Source organism: Ornithodoros turicata, chromosome 9 (genome assembly GCF_037126465.1).
Source record: "Ornithodoros turicata isolate Travis chromosome 9, ASM3712646v1, whole genome shotgun sequence".
Taxonomy (NCBI): Eukaryota; Metazoa; Arthropoda; class Arachnida; order Ixodida; family Argasidae; genus Ornithodoros; species Ornithodoros turicata.
The window spans coordinates 11,905,523-11,926,699 of record NC_088209.1 but is presented as its reverse complement, the minus strand read 5'-3'; the positions used below and the strand labels follow the sequence as shown (position 1 = coordinate 11,926,699).

Here is a 21,177-nt window from a genome sequence, read left to right as displayed (position 1 = left end):
CAGCTGCAACAATCACAATCTCATCATGTAACTGACGACATTTTTTTTTCTTCAGAAAAGACAACAAAGTTGACAAGAAAGGAGAATGAAGAGAGGGTGCTATGGTGCGTGAGGCGGTGAAAATCAGACATGTCCCGTGCTTGAACCGAAGGTGCCGTGATTGTATCTGTGCGTTTAGCAGAGTTACCAACGCCCATACTTAGAATTGAGCCAGAAGCTGCGCGAAATAGTTACTCTTACGCGCGCTTTCGATAACTGCACAAATACTAAGGAACGAACGAATAAATAAATAAATAAATAAATAAATAGTAGTCTGTGGCAACCACTGAGCCGAATGGTACGGTTATCGCTTCTGTTTTGTGGAGAGAACGGGACATTTTGTGGCAGTTAAAGGGAAAAGTAAATGACGAAAAGTACGAAAAGTAAATTTTCGCACTTTAGCGTCCCCTTTAGCGTTTATCGAAACCGCCACAAGACGGCGTACGCTTCCCATTTGTAACTGATTTGCAACAAGTCAGAAAAGTGCGATCAATTCTGAGTGTTTTTACAGTGTGCCGTTCAAGCCTTCCTAGCGACGATGAGAGACGGACGAAAATGATGAACGCAGAACGAGACCAAGCGAACCGATATGGTGCGATTGCTAGAGGATTTACCGCTCGAAACTTCTAGCCATTCCGAGGGAGTTGGCAACCCTGATTGGTAATAAGCGCACCACGTACCCAACCGCAAGCTCCGGGAACTGCGTTGTTTATGCAGGTCGCTACACCCCACAGCGTTGGCGTTATGCAGTGAAGCGCACCTGAGGAACGTAGCTGAACACAAGGAGCAGATGAATATATGTAGCTTTTCCTCATACGATACTATGAGAATAAACTGGCAAGTATGGGCCCGTTAACTGTAACATTTTTGCGGACGAATATGAATGAAGCCTCGTGAATATAAACGTAGTATACAGAAAATGTGTGTTGCCTTACATTCGGGCCATGCGTTACGACGACTACTCCTTCGCAGTAATGATCAGTGGGGCACTGGATTTAGGTAACGGAACAGCTAATGGAGAGTTTTAGGACGGCATGCGTGAAGGGGACCCAAAACGCAAGCGCTATAATGCATCAGCGGCCTGTCGTCCATGCAACGTTTTCATAACGTAGAGCGCAGTGTGCTTGCGTTGCGTTGCTTGCTCGTGCGTTACGAGCAGAGCAGTGCGTTCCTCACTCGTAGCGCCGCTACATTTAACAGCCGAGACTTGCAAGGGAAAAAAAATCTGAAGAAATTAAGTCGTTTTTTGAAAACATAATGCGCCGTTAGTAGTAGGAATAATTGGCATTGTAAGACACCATTCTGATAAAATAGCACGATTGGGAGCTGTGCAGTACGTTCATTTTTTCTCCAAACCCAGGCTTTTTTACAGTATGAAGATGCCAATGTTGCCAACAGTTTGCAGACCACACGGTTACGTTCCCGCGAGAGCGATGCGAGCCCCACGCTATTTTCGAAAAGTGGCGCGCGCACCCAAAACTCCAAGTTGGTTTTGGTTCTGGGTATGCGCAGTTGGAACGACGCTGCTATGTCTCTTGCGCTTTCAAAGCGCTTGGGCCCCCTATTCTGAAACGGTTTAATAACGCTCAACTGTTAAGGAACGGAATGACATTGTGAAAAGCGAGGATATGGGTTAATGCAGAAATATCTGTAAACACCTGTTCATGCCTGTATCACGCTGACAGACATTCATTGCACTACAGTAAAGTACAATAATAATTGAAGTAAATTATTGGAGCACGCGAGGAGCGAAGCTGGGAAGTCGTTTTATCTATCACGAGATTACAAGAGAGCACATCAATGGCACATTGACAGCACTTTATCATACAACCTCCTCGCCTTGACATGTAATGATGTGCTGTTCCGAGAGTTTAACACAAAGAAAAATGTGGAGCTACACATTTGAACACCCTACGAATGCGTGTAATCGGCTGACTGTATGGGACGCAAGGCGTCGCTGATGTTCTCGGCGTGTGTGTTACGTTGTCAAGGTTATGTTGTTGGCGTGTAGTTTAGCAGCTTGTTGCTTGTAAACTCAGCGCGACAAGTCATGCTGCATTCACACGGGGCAACTTCTTCCAGCGACTGTGAGCAATTTCAGAGCACGACCTACTAGATTATAGCGACCGTGTCATAATCGGCAAACGCAATGGGGAACCCGTCCGCACGATCCGCTAGGGGCGCTATTCATCGGCCCGCGAGATCGGCATCATGATTGGACGATGGAAAGTTGAATTTTGAACGCGCAGAGGTGGACGCACGATTACCCTAGCAGACGACAGCAACAGTTCCATATGAAAACGCGTAGAACGATCACGATAATCAACTTTAGGAGGAAGCATCTCTCGTGGGACATCCACCGCTTGTACAAAAATACTAAGATAAGCTAAAGTACGGAGTACTGTAGAAATTATGGAAGCAATAACCGCGTCGATGTGTAGCGCCACCGCTAGCCTCCAAATGCGGCGCCGGGAAGGGGTCCGTACAACATGGTCGCTATAATCTACAGGTTTTCCCTGCGATTTTAATCCAAGTGCCAGAAAAATGAATCCATGCCGCATAAAGTTTGCATGGCATGTGGATTAATTTAGCTGGCACTTGGATTAAAATCGCCGGGAAAACCTGCAGTAGGTCGTGTTTTAGAGTTGCTGACAGTCGGCCGACACCGGCAACCTCCCACCAAGCGAAACCTTCAGGACTTGCTCGTGCACCCGCCAATCAACGAGGGGAGCACTGCCACGTGACTCCTGACGGCATGATGCGATTTCATTCGTGAGTTCATTGGTGCAAATCCCGCCGGTGCAACTGAGAAATCATTCCCCCTTTTTTTTTTGCTAACACCCCAAACATATCATTAGGCATTTTTTGAAGATAATAATGACCTTTTGGCACAATAAACTGGCTTCGGTTAGATTCGAGCCCACATTCTTCGACTGCCGTAAGGTTGATTGTGGGTGGCGCTGCGGAGTTGTTACGTCTGAACGCGTTCTCAAAGTTGGTCACAGCTCACAAGACGTTGGTTCGAGTCGCTGGAAAGGGATGCCCCGTATGGACGTAGCCTTATGCGCGTGACAAGGAACGCTAAGTATTTTTTATAACATTGCCAATAAAATTGCGATAAAACGGTTCGGGCCGATGTCTAGTGGGTAATAATCCTCGATTTGTTAAGCAACATTGATCTATGCTTCCGACTGGCCTGCTGCTTATGATGGCTATGTAGCTGGCACGTAGCCGACTTATTCCGCTTTAGACAGTGTTATGCGCATGCAATGTACTTTCGCCGCCAGACTTGGCGTGCAACGCGCAGTTGGTGGCAAATTTTTCATTTCCATATGGGCGCCTTTGGCAAGTGGGACGTGAGAAACTCTGACACGAGAGTAGTGAGGGGCAGTAATATCGAATAGATATATTTTCTGAGATTGCGCCCCTACTGCTTTACAGTTCTAATCTCGCCAAGACTAGGAAATTACTCCGCGTGACGACATCCTATAAAAGTAATATGGCTAAACGCCCACAACATCAACTGACACCAATCAAGCACACCGATAAATGAGACAAAACTCACCTAGATTCGTCGATGGCGTTGATTTCCCGCACTCAAGTTGTCTCACTTTAATGTGGAATCCCGGCCTGTTGGAAACACTGTCTGTGTGGAACCTGACCACAACTTGCGATTCCGTAAACTGGATGTATCCTGCAAAAGGGACACAAATTTGCAAATGTATTTTGATCACCTCTATCGAATCTGCGGGTGCAGGATGCATTCTACCGTTTTGTACACATGATACGCTCGCAAAGGACAAAAACGATGTATCTGGGACAACAGATAGCAAAATACGAAATTGTTGTATTCGTGGCAACTTTGTCCGCGCAGAGAACTGAAGTGACCACCCTTTTTTTGTTCTTATTTGTGGTGTGTTCTGCGATGAATAAATAGAATGCGAAAGAACGACCGACGCAGATGATCTGCAAAGCGGCTGAGGCCTCTGTTCCAGACACCGTTTCAATATCCTCTACTCTTGGAAACAGTGCATTGGAAAAATGATGATGATGATGATGATGATTCGGGTTTTTATGGTGCACGGACTACGAAGGTCATAGTGCGCCAAAGCTATGGTGAAAAGACAATGGTGGTGGTTGGTGACTATGTAAAAGCAGGAAGATTAAACTAAAATCGTGCATTGGAAAATGAGGGAAGGAGGATGGTACATTGTTGCGTAGCCCCTATTTCCCTGTCACGTGACTCGTGACGTAGACCGGCGCAGCTCAAGCAACACCACCTAGACAGAGAAAGCCTGCGCAGTGCCTCCTGTTTTTCTTTCAATTAGGAGTCAGAGTTCGTCTGCTACTGCGATTCACCGTTTTGCGAATTCGAGAACCCGCAAATAATTGCAGCTCACCTGGAACCTGCGAGCCTAAATATTTAGACAAATAATGCGAGACGCTTTCCAGAAAATCAGTTTTCAGAAAGATTGAGACCGTTTTGCGCTTTATTTCCAAATTTTCCCATTTAGTACGCGGGGGTGTTCGATCACAACTCGCAGACGACGGTGGTTCTTCTCCATGGTCACGACCGCTGAAAGCACGTCCGTGATTGGCTACGGCCGTTGAAAACACGATCCTGATTGGCTGGCTCTTAATTGTTACGTCACGTAGATGAGCGCGCAGGCTTTCTGTATCTACACTCTTAAAAACGAACTTCACCGCATAGCACGCTCCTAGCCAACCATTATCTCGAATGATATCGTTATCTGCCCTTATTTGTTGAAAACGGGGGGCGTACGCCATTCCTGTGACACTTATGCTGTTCATAATTGTCACAGAAAAGGCGTACGCCCCCTCTTTTCAACAAATCGGGGCAGATAACGATATCATTCGAGATAATGGTTGGCTAGGAGCGTGCTATGCGGTGAAGTTCATTTTTAAGAGTGTAGGTGGTGCTGGCTGAAGCGGCTTTAACGATAACGTGTACTGAGGAGAGAGGAACAAACAAGAAAGGGATGTTTGGACGTCACGCGAGGATTGTGTCCACGCGGCTGCTTTCTCCAATCGTTTTTGTAAATTTGATTGCTCCTTGACAATAAACCGCACAGCCGGGAAAGTAGCAGTTTCAATTCGAAACTCGCGGGCGTCCCCATGTTGCCTTTTCCAGGAATGACGTCACATTAGGTATGGCGTGGACAGCCAGCCTATGCCGGTGTTTGTTCAACCGTGGTACGATACGTTGGGATTTGTTTGCGAACGACTGTCGTATTTTTTAGCACTGCACGAATAATTTTTTTTTTATTTCGTGTTAGCGCCGCGAAGCAACTGTGGCTATGAGCGGCGTACAGATGTGGACAGACGGAGAGAGGACAGCAGGAAGGAGTGGGGGACAGGGGGATTAGTATGCGTCCTGGGCCGACTTCAGGGGGAACTGTGCCGACATTCGTCTGGAAAGTCTTCGGAAAACCCAGGGAAAACCTCAGACAGCACAGCCGGCGGTAGGGTTCGAACCCACCACCTCCCAGTCTACAGCACGACCTTGGTTACCACCAACGAGCGGACGCCTTAGCCCACTCGGCCATGCCGCTGGTCCTGCACGAATAATCCGTAGTTACAGAACACAGGTGTTCGAAACAAAGTGGAGGCGGCGGCGGCGGCGAAAGGGCTCTCGCCGTTGCCGCCCTCACGGAGGTGGGCAACGCCACGACTAACGCCCTATGTAATGTGCGTCCTGGGCCGACTTCTAAGGGAAACAAAGCTTTAGCGTCAACATGGCTTTCCGTTCCGACAAATCGGGTCAGATGAATCGGATTTTATTTGCTGCAGCCAATAAAATCCATAGCCGTGCCACAACCGTTTAATACAGCCGTGCCCCTACTCACGTGATTTCATTGCGCAGGGTTTATGGGTTTCCGAGCGCGCTACTGCCGAGACAATTCAGAACACATTTTCCTGTTGAATACAAATGACCTTGAGGCAAAAAAGCGGAAAGTGGAAGAGCTCCGTGTCGCAAACAATCCGCCTTATTTGGAACGGAACCCGTAGCAATCGGATACCGACGTCCTTCCTAGCTTGGCTTAGTGCGTTTATGGGAGGTTAGGTAGCTTGGTGTAACAGGTATCGTGCAGTTTGAGCACCCCAATGGTAAGTTCCTATCGAAGGGTTCCTATCGGAGCCAATCGAGTGGTGTGTGACCCAGAACCTCATCCACTGATTGGTTCCCGTTGATACGGTTTGACGCGAGCCATGTTATCAACGGTTTCCTAAAACGCTCTATCATCTCTGACCGCAGGCCGGTGGCGGTGAGTTCGAATTCTATTGCTGACGCCTTTTGATAAACAAAGAACATTATTCTGCTTTTTTTTTTTTTTTTCATTTAATGGAGCATTATGTCTGCTCTGAAAGAGAGCCGAGGAGACACATGTTGCCTAGTTGCTTCTCCTGCGTACACTGCGCCAGTGTAGACAAAGCACGCTTTACAGGAGACGGTCAGTGACTGATGAAATTACAGATACCCGCTTTTTCCGACTTCACTCCCTGTTTCAAGAACGCATTCCGCGTGGGAACGTGAGAAAATTAAAGAGGTTGTGAAACCTTTTCGAAACTTCCCGAGGTATATCGCAGTGAATATTGGTCTACGTGTGCTGAACATGCCCATCGAAACGCTACGTTCTTGTATTGCCAACTGTAGGAAGGGACAAGCGCAATGATTGGCCCGCATCACGCTTCAGGAATAATATTGTCCTCTCCCTAAAAAGGGAGAGCAGGCATGCACTACTTTGTCTCCCTCCACGGCGATCATTAGAACGCAGATCTGAAGCGAGACGTTTCAAGCTAGTTGGCAAAGCGTAGAGATGTGCTTGCGTAGCTACATGCTTGCGATCCAGCGTTACGAAGCTGTTGCACCCCGAACATCAGTCGCTGCGCGAGATCCTCCTCACTCTCAACTCTTCACCTTCTCGCCCTTTTCCGTGGCGCTGTTTTATCGACGAGACAGGAAGTGCGTAGTTTTTCTATTGCACGACGACGTAGAAGTTCGTAAAGAGGAAACGGCCACCGGAGAGCTGCCTTCGGGCGAGCGTACACCACGTGGCGTGTGCAGACAAAACTTCACTTCCGCACCATCATCGACATTGGCTTGAAAAAAAAACAAAAAAACAAGAAAACGTTCAAGTTAAGAATGTGGGGTTGTGTACAGAATCCATAGACTAAGACGTATGAAACTAAGCCCCCCATATCGTGGGTTTCAATCCCCCGGTCGATTTCTCAACCATTTTAATACTGATGTAGTTTGGATGGCGCCCCTTACTCTTGGAATCCGGTGGTAGGGTACCGCAGACCCTGTCTCCGTCCAACTCGAGAAAGTCGCCGTCGCAGTCGTCCTCTTTCTCAACGTCGAAATCGATGAATGTAAGTTCTAGCTTGCAAACGTCTGGAGTTGCCTGAAATAGGAGAAGAGCATAAGCAGGAAGTACGTCGATTACTATCTTCCTCAGTTGAAAGAAAGATACGTGCTTTCAGAAAGAAAGATGACTGCATTTCAAAATAAAATTGTTGTTGTCGTGCAACAATTTGATTGTTGCTGTCCGAAAAGATCTCGTGCAAACCGCGCAACAGCGGAAGCAACCACACTTTTATTTCCTCGATGATGAGTGGAATATTCTCTCGCGACAAATGGCACGGCAACACTAAAGGTGATCTGGTGAAAGGTACAATAATGAACATCACGGTGATGATGTCCCACATTCCAAAAATTACAGGACGGTTAGGACTCGTGGAACGCGCAATTCAGCGTCAGCTGTGCGTGTGATGAAATGATTTAATAATAATAATAATAATAATTGGGGGTTTACGTCGCGAGACAACTGAGATCATGAGCGACGCCACAGCGGTCGGTCTGTGGATTGCTTTTGCCCACCTGAGGGTTCTTTAACGTGCGATGAAAGCTCATCACACGGCACCCTGTATTTAACGTCTCTCGCGTAAGACGGCGTGTCTAAGCAACTTGTACCCTGCCACCAAGTTGCTGGCGTCCTCGGCCGGGTTCGATCTCGGGATCAGAAGGCGAACACGCTACCGACTGAGCCACCGAGGCCGGTTGTGATGAAATGAGACCGGATAGAAGTGTGTAGACCAATTTAAGCGTGATGAGTATTGATTTGTGGTCGCTGAAATGGTTGGCGAGGTGAGTGGTGTCCCGAATGAGGGGGCTGTTCTAGAGCACCAAGTCTATGCATGAGCCATCTGCAGTTGCGGGATGGCGGACGTCGGTGCACTGGAGTGTAAGGTCCAGTTGTTCGGATATATCACTCGGGAAAGTGGCGTTCTTGGCCAGTGAAACGTCCACGTTGAAGCCTCCGACGACGAGAAGCTTGTGCGTGCCTTAAGGCGTGAGTACATACACGATAAAGTCGCGGATGCGTTCCGGCGCGGCGCGAGGCGAGAAGTAGCACACAGCCATCACTAGCTCCGTGGGAAGCTGCACAGCAGAAACTGACGCTGTAAAACTGACGAACTTTGGTTTTTATCTCACTTTCCATCGCTAGAGGGTCGTAATCTGGCGGGATTCTCCTCCTTACTCTGAACGCACGTGCGATAAGAGTTTTGCGCGGACATGCGAATGCCGACGACACCGACGCGATCTCTAAAAAAAAAAAAAAAAAAAAAGAAAAACGGAAACTATCTGTTGGAAACTAGCTGCAAAAACGGAACTATCGCGGTACAGGACGACACCGTTCTCTTTCTTCTCCATATTTTTAATTTCTCAATGAATCAGTAGTTCCCTTTCCTAATTTCTTCGAAACTGGACGCGCACGCCTTTTTGTGACGATTTGCCATTTGGGCATACTCCCATTGCCGCAAGAAGGCGCCCGCTCCGCTGCCTCAGAAGAGAGAACTGTTCCGCGCAGTGGTCAACGCTCAGCGTGTCCTGCCGGGAAGTTCAATGTTTCAAGTGCAGGAAGGATAGTAGGGCTCGTGGGGCTGTTCGTTGGTCAAACGGAGTCGAGAATAGGTCAAGCAGTTTTCTCATACTGAGAAGTTACACGAACTATAGTGTCTGATGAATGAACGTATATCATCCTGACGAGGTGCATCATAGAGCATGAGGAAGTGTGAGCGAGCGGGTGTATACTTGACATTGGCAACATGTCTTTGAGCTTGGGGGAAGGACGGAACACAAAACGAACAGCAGAAGACATGGGCCATGTCTTGTGCTGCTCGTTTTTGTGTTTTATGTTTTGTCCTTCCCCCAAGCTCGAGGAGACGTTGCCAACGTCAACTGTATTACTCAGCGAGCAGTAATGGCAATCATAACGGAAGCGACATGTTACCGAAATCGGAGCCTGTAACGGTCATGGCGACGCATTCTTCCATTATCAGAAACGGCAACGAAAGCGAAAATTATCGACTGTTATTGAATTCGGATTATGTCTCTTATTATCCGCGTTTCGACGAATGCGACAGAAACGCGTCGACTTGACTTGTCGCCACTGAATGCGCTCATGTAAACGGTCAATTTGCTAAGATTGAATTCAACCCGCCAGACAGACAGTCGATGCGCATTGAAAGATTGATTGATTGATTGATTATGTGTTTAATGGCACAAAGGCAACAAAGGCATTGAAAGAGCTAGCGCATGGAAACAGGAGATGCGCATCGAAAACATAAGGAGGACAAACGAGAAGTTAAGGCGGCTGTGGGATGCATTTTCTGTACGAAGAAGAAGATGATTTTGAGAAATGGCAACGAAAACAGCAAATCCGGAAGTGCACAGCTCTAGGGCGCGTTAGGTTCGTGCTCCGGGAACGTTCCCTCTTCCAGTTAACACCTGCAGAGTGACTTCCGGTGCACGTTCCCGGGTGCACCCTGCGCACTCCATCTTCGGAGCCGGAGATCACTGGGGAAGAGCGGGGCCAGTCTCGGAGCGTGACGCATGTTCCGGTGTACTGACTTTCAAAATGGCGTAACCGTGTAGCCGTCCATACTCTTTCTGTTTCCGGAAACATCGGATGACGGCGGTAAATAGTGATACGATTACAGAGGACTGCTATGGTCTACTGCTACACTCTTAGAAACGAACTTCACCGCATAGCACGCCCCTACCCAACCATCACCTTCAATGGTATCGTTATCTGCCCTGATTTGTTGAAAACGCGAGGCGTACGCCTTTTTTCTGACAGTTATGAACCACATAAGTGTCACAGAAAAGGCGTACGCCTCCTGTTTTCAACAAATCAGGGCAGATAACGATATCATTCGAGATGATCGTTGGCTAGAAGCGTGCTATGCGGTGAAGTTCATTTCTAAGAGTGTATGTTTACTTAAAAGCAAGCCACAGAAGAAAGCTCGATAGGTGGCGCGAGCTCAGCGGCTCTGTCGCTCGGCTTCCGGATAGCCTCAGAAACACCATTACGTGAAGACACCAAGGGTACACTCTTAAAAATGAACTTCACCTCATAGCACGCTCCTAGCCAACCATCATCTCGAATGATATCGTTATCTGGCCTGATTTGTTGAAAACGGGAGGCGTACGCCTTTTTGTGACACTTATGCTGTTCATAATTGTCACAGAAAAGGCGTACGCCTCCCGTTTTCAACAAATCAGGGCAGATAACGATATCACTCGAGATGATGGTTGGCTAGGGGCGTGCTATGAGGTGAAGTTCATTTTTAAGAGTGTACGTTGCCATGAGAACCCGCAATATAGCGCTCGGGAGCCTACCTAACGCGCCCAATGTGACACCGCGGGGAGCTAGTTTGGAGCCAAGCTCGATGCCTGTCCATGTAAACGATGACGCATCGTCTTCATTCCGGTTTCTGCTCGGGTCGATGGGCTTTTCTCGCATTCATGCAAACGCGGCTACTGTTATGCAACGTCACGAGTGATTCCCCCCCCCCCCCCTAAAAGATCTGTTCCTTCAGATTCTACCCTTTATATACTACACATTCCCCGAATACCACGCGAGAGCATGGGAAACGCAACGTGGGGTCTACAGCTGAATTCACACACGTATTCCCAGATGAGGCCGCGTCGCCTCAGACATGATGTGGCAGCAGCAACGCGTTTCCAGCCGCTTTGCGAGATGGTGGTAGCGATAGAGATGGGACTGCTAGCCGTAGTTGTTCCACTACACCACCTTCGCGAAAAGCGATACCCTTCACGGCCGTCACCTCGCGTCCAGGACGACGCGGCGCGCGGCATCAGGAAACGCATGTATGAACTCACACATGCGTTGCCGGTCTACGCGGTCACCGCTTTCCTTTCAAATATCGCGGGAGCGTTACATCACCAACAAAAGAGAGAGAGAGAGAGAAGATGGCGACAAATATTTCGAACCTGGAATATGATGAACTTGCAGTCGAGGTTATTGGGATACCCATGAGGATAGTCCAAGCTCCGAATGTCGAACAATCTGTTGGTGTAGATCTTGTCGCATTTTCGCTGAAAGGTATGCTGGTCGAGCGACGTCGGGTGGAATGGCCGAGATGGTGGAGGACGTGGCGACCCCTGGGGACCGAGAAGTCCGCACTCTAATTGGCGAACATGGATCTGGTATCCCGGTCGAGAGTTCGCGGCGTCCGAGTGAAAGCGTATCACTTTCTCGTCTTCATTGAAGTCGTACATGCCTAGAATTCAGATTTATGGAAGTAGATAAATAAAATTTAAAACACGGCAAACTGTGAAATTGTATCGTCCACTTGAAAAAGAGTCCATCTATTGCATAGCTCAAAACCTCGAAGGCTCCCCTATAGCACCAGGTTAACGTCCGGGATGGACCCATGAGTCGGGGCCCAAGAGATGAGGAATACAGAGTGGGGGAGAGGGATACATGTTAATTCCAAGAAATATCAGTCAAACGCAAGGCGGGGTTGCTAATCAATTGAGAAATAAATACTAACGAGAAAGAAGAAAAAATAAATAAAAGAGAGAAGAAAACGAGAGAGAAAAAAGAAAAGAAAAAGCTCTAAGGGTCCGTCTCTGGTTCAGACTAACTCGTCGCTCACGTGGTTCAGAGGCTGTTCATGAGCACAAAGGTAAGAAGTTGGACTAGTTGATACATGTGATACATACTGAAAAAAAAACGCGCTGAAAACGGACAAAGACGGGGCGAACAGCACGTGAGCGTACTACCAACCATAGCGGGGCATTTCGGGATTCGAAACTGACGATCACAATCATCTGATCTGATCGTGAGTTCAGCCCCGGCTACGAACTCACGTGAAGGTCGACATGGGGCAGGGGCGGATCCAGACCCTCGGTTTGGGGGGGGGGGCGGTTTCTTTGTCGGAGCGCTTAGTTGGGGAGGGGGAGAGGGAACTTCAATGTATAAACTAACGTATTGGGGGAGGGGCGATCGCCCCCCCCCCCCCCCTTGGATCCGCCACTGACATGGAGTATCGATGAGCTCGATCATGCCGCATATGAGTGCACTCACCAGATAAGACTACACTTGTAGACAGAGCAGTGTGATGTTATCTGGTGAGTGCGCTAATATGCGGCAGACGAAGCTCACCGATACGACCTCGTGATGTCGACCTTCACTTGAGTTCGTATCCGGGGCTGAACTCACGATCAGATCAGGTGATTGCGATCGTGTGTTTCGAAGCCCAAAATGTCGCCCTAAGCTACCAACTTCAGGTTTAATGCACAAAAAGGGATGAAGAAGACAGGTTACAAGTCGGATCACAACCAATACACACAGCTTACATCGGAAACTTATCTAAAAATTCAAACTCATCATCAAACAAGGAGGGGGACAGTTGACTTGCAAACTTTGCTGCACCAGCATTTTTCATTACAAAGGCTATCTTATCTATCAGCCAACACCAATCTTCCCAGGCAGCACAATGTACTGAAAGTCGAGTGCAATAGGGGTGGACGGGTAGGTGGAAGACCTTGAACAGTCTCTTCAAACTAAGGAACATTGATAAGACACATACCGTCCACCCCTATTGCGCTCGACTTTCAGTACATTGTGCTGCTTGGGTTAGATCCGGACGCTTCCTTTAGTTCGGTCTTATCAAAAGGTTGGTCGCAACCCATGTCCGTGTCTTTTCAACGCGTTTTTTCAGTACGTTCATGAGCCTTTCAGGACGCGGTGTGCTGATCCTGTCAAACATGACCGAGCGTTCAGAGGGTTTAGTTGACGCATCCTGAACGTAAAGCCCGACGAGCAGGACCCGTATGGAGCGACTTTGTTCGCGATTCGCGCGCGTCGGCGCGACGAAGTTTTGACGCGCGCGCGCGGATTTACGACGTATATCCGCTATCAAAAAGAGATAGAGAGAAAAAAAAAAAGAAAGAAACTCTGGGCGTCGCAAAGCTGCCGGAAGTCTGGAGGAACTTTCGCCAATGAGAGGTGGCGTAGCAATCACGTGATTGCAAGGGCTTCGATCTTGTCTGATAGGGTAGGCTTACGTGCGCGCCAGCGATTGTTGATGGATAGATTGGTGAAGAAAAACACGCCGGCTCTCGGCCTGCGATTGCGTTCCCTGTTTATTTTCTTCGTAACAAGACGAATACGCTTTGGTACGTCCGTTGTGACGAGCGCAAAAAAGACACCCGAACACATGATGTGTCTTAGTTCAGTTCAGTACGCCAATGTAGCTGATCGAGACCGTAATAGTCAACCCCAGAATAAGTAAAACGTTGACTATCCACTACAAGTCCGCTTTAAATATGTATTTATTACTCTACTTTTTTAAAATTCGGTGCTAGCGCCACGAAGCAACTGTGGCTATAAGCGGTGTAGAGACGGGGGCAGATGGAGAGAGAGGACCGCAGGAAGGAGTGGGGGGACAAAGGGTTTAGTATGCATCCTGGGCCGACTTCAAGGGGAACTGTGCCGACATTCGTCTGGAGAGTCTTCGGAAAACCCCAGGGAAAACCTCAGAGAGCACAGCCGGTGAGAGGATTCGAACCCGTCTAATCTCCCAGTCTTGGCAGCGATCACCTTAGCCACTATGCCACGGGAGCTGGTATTTATTACTTTACTATGCGATCATGTTGTTATACAGGGTTCGCCAAGATAAACTTCGGGGTTTGTAACGGAGATAAAACAAATAAGAACAGTGTCGGAAACCTAAAGTAGGTGTTAGAGGATGTATTATGCCCCAAAACTGTATGTCGATACTGCCATTTGGTCCGTTCCTCTGCGGATAAATCGTGAAAATTAGAAAACCGCCGCTGCCTAGTCGGCTATACCTGTGTTTCAGCTCCTTTCCGTCAGATGGCGAAACGGTCGAACGCGGCGTTGCAGACGACATCGAAATCTGAACAAGTGGAACTGAATGCAGAATCGTACTCTGCAACGCCGAGTTCGACCGTTTCGCCATCTGACGGAAAGAAGCCGAAACACTGGTATAGCCGTTTAGGCAGCGGCGATTTTTTAATTTTCACGATTTATTCACAGAGAAACGAACAAAGCGGCATTGTCGACATAAAATTTTTGGGCATAATACGTCTTCTAACATCTACTTTCGCTTTCCGACACTGTTCTAATTTGTTTTATCTTCGTTACAAACCCCGAAGTTTATCTTGGCGAACCCTGTATATTCATATAAGACATCGGGGCACACTGACATCCCTGTGTGCATACAACGCTGGTAGCACGCCGTTTTTGCCTTGTTGCATGCGGGATATCTTCGCTCGCGTCGGCGACGGAGTTGTCGCGCGTCGCGTTTTTGCGTGCAAATGTCGCTCCATGCAGGTCAAGACGCAGGCGGTGGAGAAACGCGTGCGGATAAAGAGAACGCCGCATGGGCACCCTTCCGCTTTACACCTATACATAGGGGGTGACTTTCTCGGGTTAAATGCCTCTCTCAGATTCGGGGGGTAAAAATCGGGCGCTATTTTTAAATCTGTAATTCGGGGAGAAATCGGACGATAATTGTGCCTTGGTGTGTTATCGGGTGTTTTTCTTTCTCTTCTTGTCTATTAAGTCCTTTCCTATAATCTCTCTTTTTTGTTTTTGTTGTTTTTTGCGGGATCGTGACCTTTCAGCGGTAAACCCCGAAGGCATAGACAGTGTTGAAACACATGGGTGTATTGCTGGGAACCTATAAGTGACCCATTCTTACATGTGTTACACGTAGCGACCATATTCGTCTTCAGTGGAAACGTCACTTGAGGATTTCATAGTGACTGGAATTCGGGGAGAAATCGGGTTTAACCCGAATTGGTCGGAGGTCAGTTCGGGAGGGAATAATCGGGCGGAATCGGGTTTAACCCGAAAAAGTCACTCCCTACCTCTACAGTGCGTACACAGGGTATCCCAACTAACATGCATCACGGTTTGAAAAGGGTCATTTTAGAAGAGAGAGGGAATGGAACCTACCGAATGTTGTTAGCGTATTCGTGTATCCTAGTCGACAGTATTTTTCCGTTCTGCTTAATCCACTGCTGTATTAATTTAATACTGATTTGCTAACTTATAGAATACCACTTCAATGGCCGAGGTGTAAATAATTAATTGCCTCGAATAACAACCGAACGAGGTGTTTCCAACAGTGTAGTAAACATCTCGTACGGGTTTTATTCGAGGCACTTACAATGTGGTATGTCGTAATCGTGACTATGACATGTGGTGATTCACCGCTGAACAGCAGTACCCTACACAATTACATGTGTAACATAAGATGGGAAATATGAGAATGAAGTTAAATGAACTACGTGTAAGTCGTTTACAAAACAACTGAGCTGTCCTCTGCTGCCTGTGCTACCGTGAACAAAGGAAGATGAAATTTAAAAACAACAACAAAAACACACGAAAGGTTCACCGATGGTCATTGGGATACAGATTATGATGCTAAAGCGTTCGGAGCAATACCTAGATACCAGAAACTCCATGAACACAGAAGAAGACCTCGACAAGGCTCTGACATGGGCATGTAACTGCAGCCAGATTGAAAGTTAGCCCGCTAACAGCATTCAACTGAGCACAGAGTAGCCTCCTCTCTGTTCCGTAGAGCTCACATCCTAGCAGGCATGTTCAGCTGTTCGCCACGGCGCCACATTTGGAGCATAGGCTCCTATCATAATATTCGATCTCGTACTTGAATTGAGAAACCCCGTATATGCTAAGATTGTTAAGCGTTACGAATTTGCAAAGAGGTAGCACTTCAGCATCCGCTGCCGATATGCGCTACGATGACGCATGGCTGCACGGAATGTCATTTGTTCTTGTTCTAACAAGCCCGCTCTTGTTAATAGAGTACGCAGCATATACAGTCAACCCTCGATTTATGAACACCCTCGGTTCCCCGAAAAATCGTTCATAAATCGAGGGATTCATAAATCGAAAATACAGTTAACTGAGTACTATCGAGCAAATGCAACAGTATTTCCGAGTTGGGATTGTGTTTATAATGCCATATATTGTGTAATTTTGCTTTTGACCATGCCTTCTGCTGTATCAATCTCACAAAGAACAGACGTTAGCGCATTCACACTCTGTTTATTATGCAATACTGAATTGTTTAATTTTGCTTTGGGCCATGCCTTCCGCTTTGTCAATCTTGGAAATAAGAGATGTCACAAGATTCGCACTGGACTGGTCTCGGATTTCCTCCGGGGTTTTTAACCTCCGTTTATTAATCTCCGGGTGACAGCGACCACCTTATTCATCAACTGAGGTCCGGAACACTTGGTCGCACCTTGTGCGACCCCGGAAAACCCGTTTGTTGTTCGGATTTCGAGGGGTTAAGAACCGAGGGTGGCAATACCTGGAAAACGTTTTGTCCGTTCAGGCGTGATTCATAACACCACGGAATTATCCCTTTGAAGGTTTCTGTTGACCACGGAACGATCCGTTCATAAATTGAGGGCAAAAACGCTGGGCAACTCCTAGTTGGTTCCCAGAAATTGCGTTCATTATTCCAATATCGAGGTTCATAAAACGAGGGAAAAATTAATGGAACAAGTTTGGTTCCCGGTGCTCGTGTTCATAAAACGAGGGAATTCATAAATCGAAGGTTCATAAATCGAGGGTTGACTATACCCAAACGTGAGAATAACTATGTGCTGAGCTTTCTGGACACTTTGTAAACAGGCACTTTCGAGAGACAATAAGCTATTCTCGAACACAATGCTGAACATGAGAGGTGGAAGGAAACCAACCGTACCAGACGTATTCCCGGTGAAGATTCCGCACAATTTCTGGCCGTCGATGTCCAAGAAGTCGTACTCGCAATCTGTGCTCGACTCGATGTCAAATTTCATGAAGCTCATTTCAAGCCGACACACGGACGAACTCATCTTTCGGATGGTGTACCTAAGAAAAATACGTCATTATGACGTCATTCGTAACAGACGTTCGAAGGCTAGTTCGCGCTGCCCCACCTGCACTCCAAATTATTGTCGTAGTTGTGAGGATAATTGACGCTTATCAATTGAGCCTCGGGCTTTGCGAACGTCTCGTCGCATTCAATCTGTTCAGGAACTGAGGGAGTTGTTGTGGTGTCGCAATCATGCTGTCTGACCATGATGTGGAAGCCCCGTTCCGTTTGCGCATCGTCAGTGTGAAATCGCATTACCTTCTGCGGGTCTTTGAAGTCCATCATGCCTGTGCAGAATGGCAAATAGTGATTATTTATATTAATATTTCAAATGTCCTCTGCTAAAATTATTGCAAATGTCCGCTTTCACTTGAAGTGACACTGATGTGAAATCATTTTTCCTTGAGATGGCGTTACCTTAACAGCAACGCAAAAGGAACTAGCTGCATTCGTTCGTAATTTATGAGCAAAAAAAAAAAAAAAAAGAACGAATGAAAGAAAAGGAAAAACTTAGCATTTCCTTCTTTCTTTCCATTTCCAGAAGGTCGAGAATGCGGAGGGAACTCTCATTGGTCTTCCGGAACGATTTGTCAAATCATTGAAAGGCTTCGTTTGAGGAGACCAATACTAGACCTCACCGCCTCGTGGCGCTTATGTCACAGCCCCCTTAAATGTGGCAGTTGCCTGATTTCTCTATTCAAGTCGCGTCCCAAAGTGGGAGGGAAAGCCACCTTTTGGAACGCTCAAGATAAGAGGAACCGGTCCCATTCACCACTGGTGAATGGGACTGGTCGACTGAAACTTTTCTTCCGTTACTTACGGGTTGTGCCTGAAACGACAGTTCCGCAGACTCGAAGATCATCAATGGCCAAGTAGTCACCGTGACAAGAATCTGACGGCTGCAGCTGGAAATCCAGAAAGGTGATCTCCATCTGGCAGATGTTGCCGTGCGCCCGGCGGATAGTGTAAGCGCAGTCCAACTGGTCCTCGTAGTCGGAAGGGTAATTCATGCTTTCGATTTCGAACTCTACCTGCGAGATAGAATAGAATCGATTTGGTTCTATACGTGTTGAAGGTGTCGGTTGGGTGCTCTATACAACTTCACCCCATAAGGCGATGAAAGCCAACCATTTCACAGCATAGTGTAACTATCAATCCTCAGTTGTGCAAACAACATGGTGTTTTCAACGAGTCAAGAGAGATAACAATGGCATTCGAGATTATGGCTGGCACGCTGTTCTAAGAGTGCAGGGGCAATCAGTACAGAAGCTGAAATTCTTTGCAGCTTAGTTTCAGTTCACAAACGATGTCCCGCAGTTCATGTTACTCACGGAGACGATGTAGTTGTAAAAAAAAAGGTGTATGTGGATCATGTTCGTCGCCTATGCAACAAGGCAAGGCCGTTTCAGTGCTGGGACGTGAGTGGTGAAGTAGGACAGCATTCGCTAGGGCCCTTTTGACCTCGTGAAACGCGTCCTGTGCTGCCTGTGTCCTAGTGAGACTGGATGCGGCGGCTACTCTTGAAGTGATGTGACTGTCGAGAATGTCGTAAAGAGGTTGGAGCAGCGCAGCACAGTGGGGAACAAATCGTCAATAAAAGTTCACAAGACCGAGGAATGATTGCAGTCCGCGGCGAGAGGTAGGTGTGGGATAGTCCTGCATGTCTTGCACTTTGGAAGGCAGGGGCCTGATTCCCTGCGGTGTGATGACGTGGCCCAAGAAAGGTAATCGAAGATACACCGCACTCGCACTTCGCGGCGTTGATGGAGACGCCGTAGTCCTGAAGTCGCTCAAAGAGTTGGCGAAGATGTGTGCAGTGTACTTCTGGGATGGGCTTGCGACTAGGATATCGACCAGGTAGGCGAAGTCAAGACCGCGCAGCACTTCGTCAATGAAACGTTGGAAAGTCCGTACGGCGTTTCGGAGGCCGAATGGCATAGGGACGTACTCAAAGAGGCCAAAAGGTGTCGTGATGGCGGTCTTCGGAATGTCTGCTGGGTGGACGGGAGTCTGATAATCGGCTCTGATAAGGTCTATCTTAGAAAAGGTGGTTGCTCCGCCCAGGGTTGCGGTGAAATCCTGAATGTTGGGTAGCGGGTACCGGTCAGGGACCGGATAAGATTGAGGGCACGGTAATCCCCACAGGGTCGCCAGTCTTCTGGAGTAAACTTAGGTACCATGTGGAGAGCAGAAGACCACGGACCAGACGATGGTCGAATTATTCCTAGTTCAAGCATATGTTCAAACACTCTCTTTGCGATAACCAGGCACTCGGAGGCTAGCCGTCTTGGGCGAGCGCTGACTGGTGGACCATTCGTAACGATGTGGTGCGTAACGCAATGGTGGGGCGGGCTAGGTGCATATGACTGGCGAGGGATCGCTGGGAACTCTTTGGTGATCTCAGCAAACGGGGTTTCCAATGGAAGATACACAGTGGGGCTGATTGCGGCTATGCTAGCTGGATCTCCTCGTACGTGCAAGGAGGTGGCACTGTCTATCAATCGCTGACGACGTAAGTCCACAAGGAGGCCGAAGTGGTGGAGAAAGTCGGCTCCAAGGATCGCATAGGGCACGTCAGCTATAGTGAACACCCACCGGAAAACTCTGCGAAGACCAATGTCCAGGGTGGCTGAGCATTGACCGTATGTAAGAATCTTGATTTGGTTGACTGCTTGTAAGGTGCAGCTGGATCTTCCGTGGCGCTTATCGATGGGTGTCGGTGGAATGACGCTGACGTCGGCGCCGGTGTCAACGAGGAAGCAACAACCTGACACGCGGCCGGTGATGCGGAAGAGTCGGCTGTTGGCACCCCCAGCCACTCCAGCCGTTAGTGGTGGTATTCACCTTCACGAGATGTGGTTCATCCAACACGCCGGAACTTCTCAAATAATATGCGACAACTATAGCCTTCTCTTTGGACAACCCGGTTACGCCTGCCAGAAGTATGTGAGCAGCGTTTGATACTCGTTCGCCTTCAACGCATCGAGAATTAACACTGCAGTTCAGGAATCTCAAAATTTAAACTTGGATAACCTTGGATACGTCCGCCATGTTGGAGTTTCGATGCGCCACCTATACAGGTCATGGAAAACGCGAATGTCCAAGCTGACACAAAAAGACGCACGTCTCCCGTTTGCTCGAATCAGAACCGATAAGCCTATCTTCCGTGGCAATGGTTTCCGCGGACAGCGTGGAATGTGGTGAAGTGCTTTTAGAGTGTAGTGGGTGGCAAACGCTTCGACGAGGTTAAGGTTTTGGGCCCTTGGTCATCGGACCATCAGTTCCACGCCATTCAGGCGTTTGTGCAGTTTTGTGCAGACTCCAAGTTAGTGGACACAGTGTGACTCTGTGTGGGTGTGTGACTGGCTGATGAGTGTCACTATCATTCATTGTTTTCATTGTAGTTAGCCGTTTATGTTTTTCCAAGTGGTCTGGAGTAGCCGGCTCTCGTAATGAGTGCCTCTTTCTCATTTTTTCCTTCTCTCTTTCAACTCAACTCAACTCAGAGTGTAGTCCTGCTTCTTTTTTTTTATAATTCCGTGTTAGCGCCGCGAAGCAACTGTGGCTATGAGCGGCGTACAGAGGTGGACAGATGACAGCAGGAAGGAGTGGGGACAGGGGGGTTAGTGTGCGTCCTGGGCCGACTTCAAGGGGAACTGTGCCGACATTCGTCTGGGAAAGTCTTCGGAAAACCCAGGGAAAACCTCAGACAGCACAGCCGCGGTGACAGGATTCGAACCCGTGTCACCTCCCAGTCTCGGCGTAGAAAGCGATCATCCTAACCACTATGCCAGGGGAGCTGGTAGTCCTGCTTCTGACTCAGCATTCAATATCTCCTTATAGGAACGATTAGCTAAGCCGTGTTTTGTTTTTAGA

The 21,177-nt window shown here is 48.0% G+C and overlaps 1 protein-coding gene across 1 annotated transcript in view; it reads right to left on the bottom strand.

Moving 5' to 3' along the window:
- LOC135369393 (cubilin-like) overlaps nucleotides 1-21,177 on the bottom strand; it is a 74,892-nt gene that overhangs the window by 20,720 nt on the left and 32,995 nt on the right. Inside the window, exons 10-15 of the mRNA XM_064602986.1 lie at nucleotides 18,122-18,332; nucleotides 17,366-17,588; nucleotides 17,149-17,297; nucleotides 11,363-11,652; nucleotides 7,334-7,466; nucleotides 3,605-3,733 (exon numbers count right to left, since the gene is read on the bottom strand). Of these exons, the coding sequence (XP_064459056.1) occupies nucleotides 3,605-3,733; nucleotides 7,334-7,466; nucleotides 11,363-11,652; nucleotides 17,149-17,297; nucleotides 17,366-17,588; nucleotides 18,122-18,332 (1,135 nt within the window). The remainder of the gene's footprint in view (nucleotides 1-3,604; nucleotides 3,734-7,333; nucleotides 7,467-11,362; nucleotides 11,653-17,148; nucleotides 17,298-17,365; nucleotides 17,589-18,121; nucleotides 18,333-21,177) is intronic.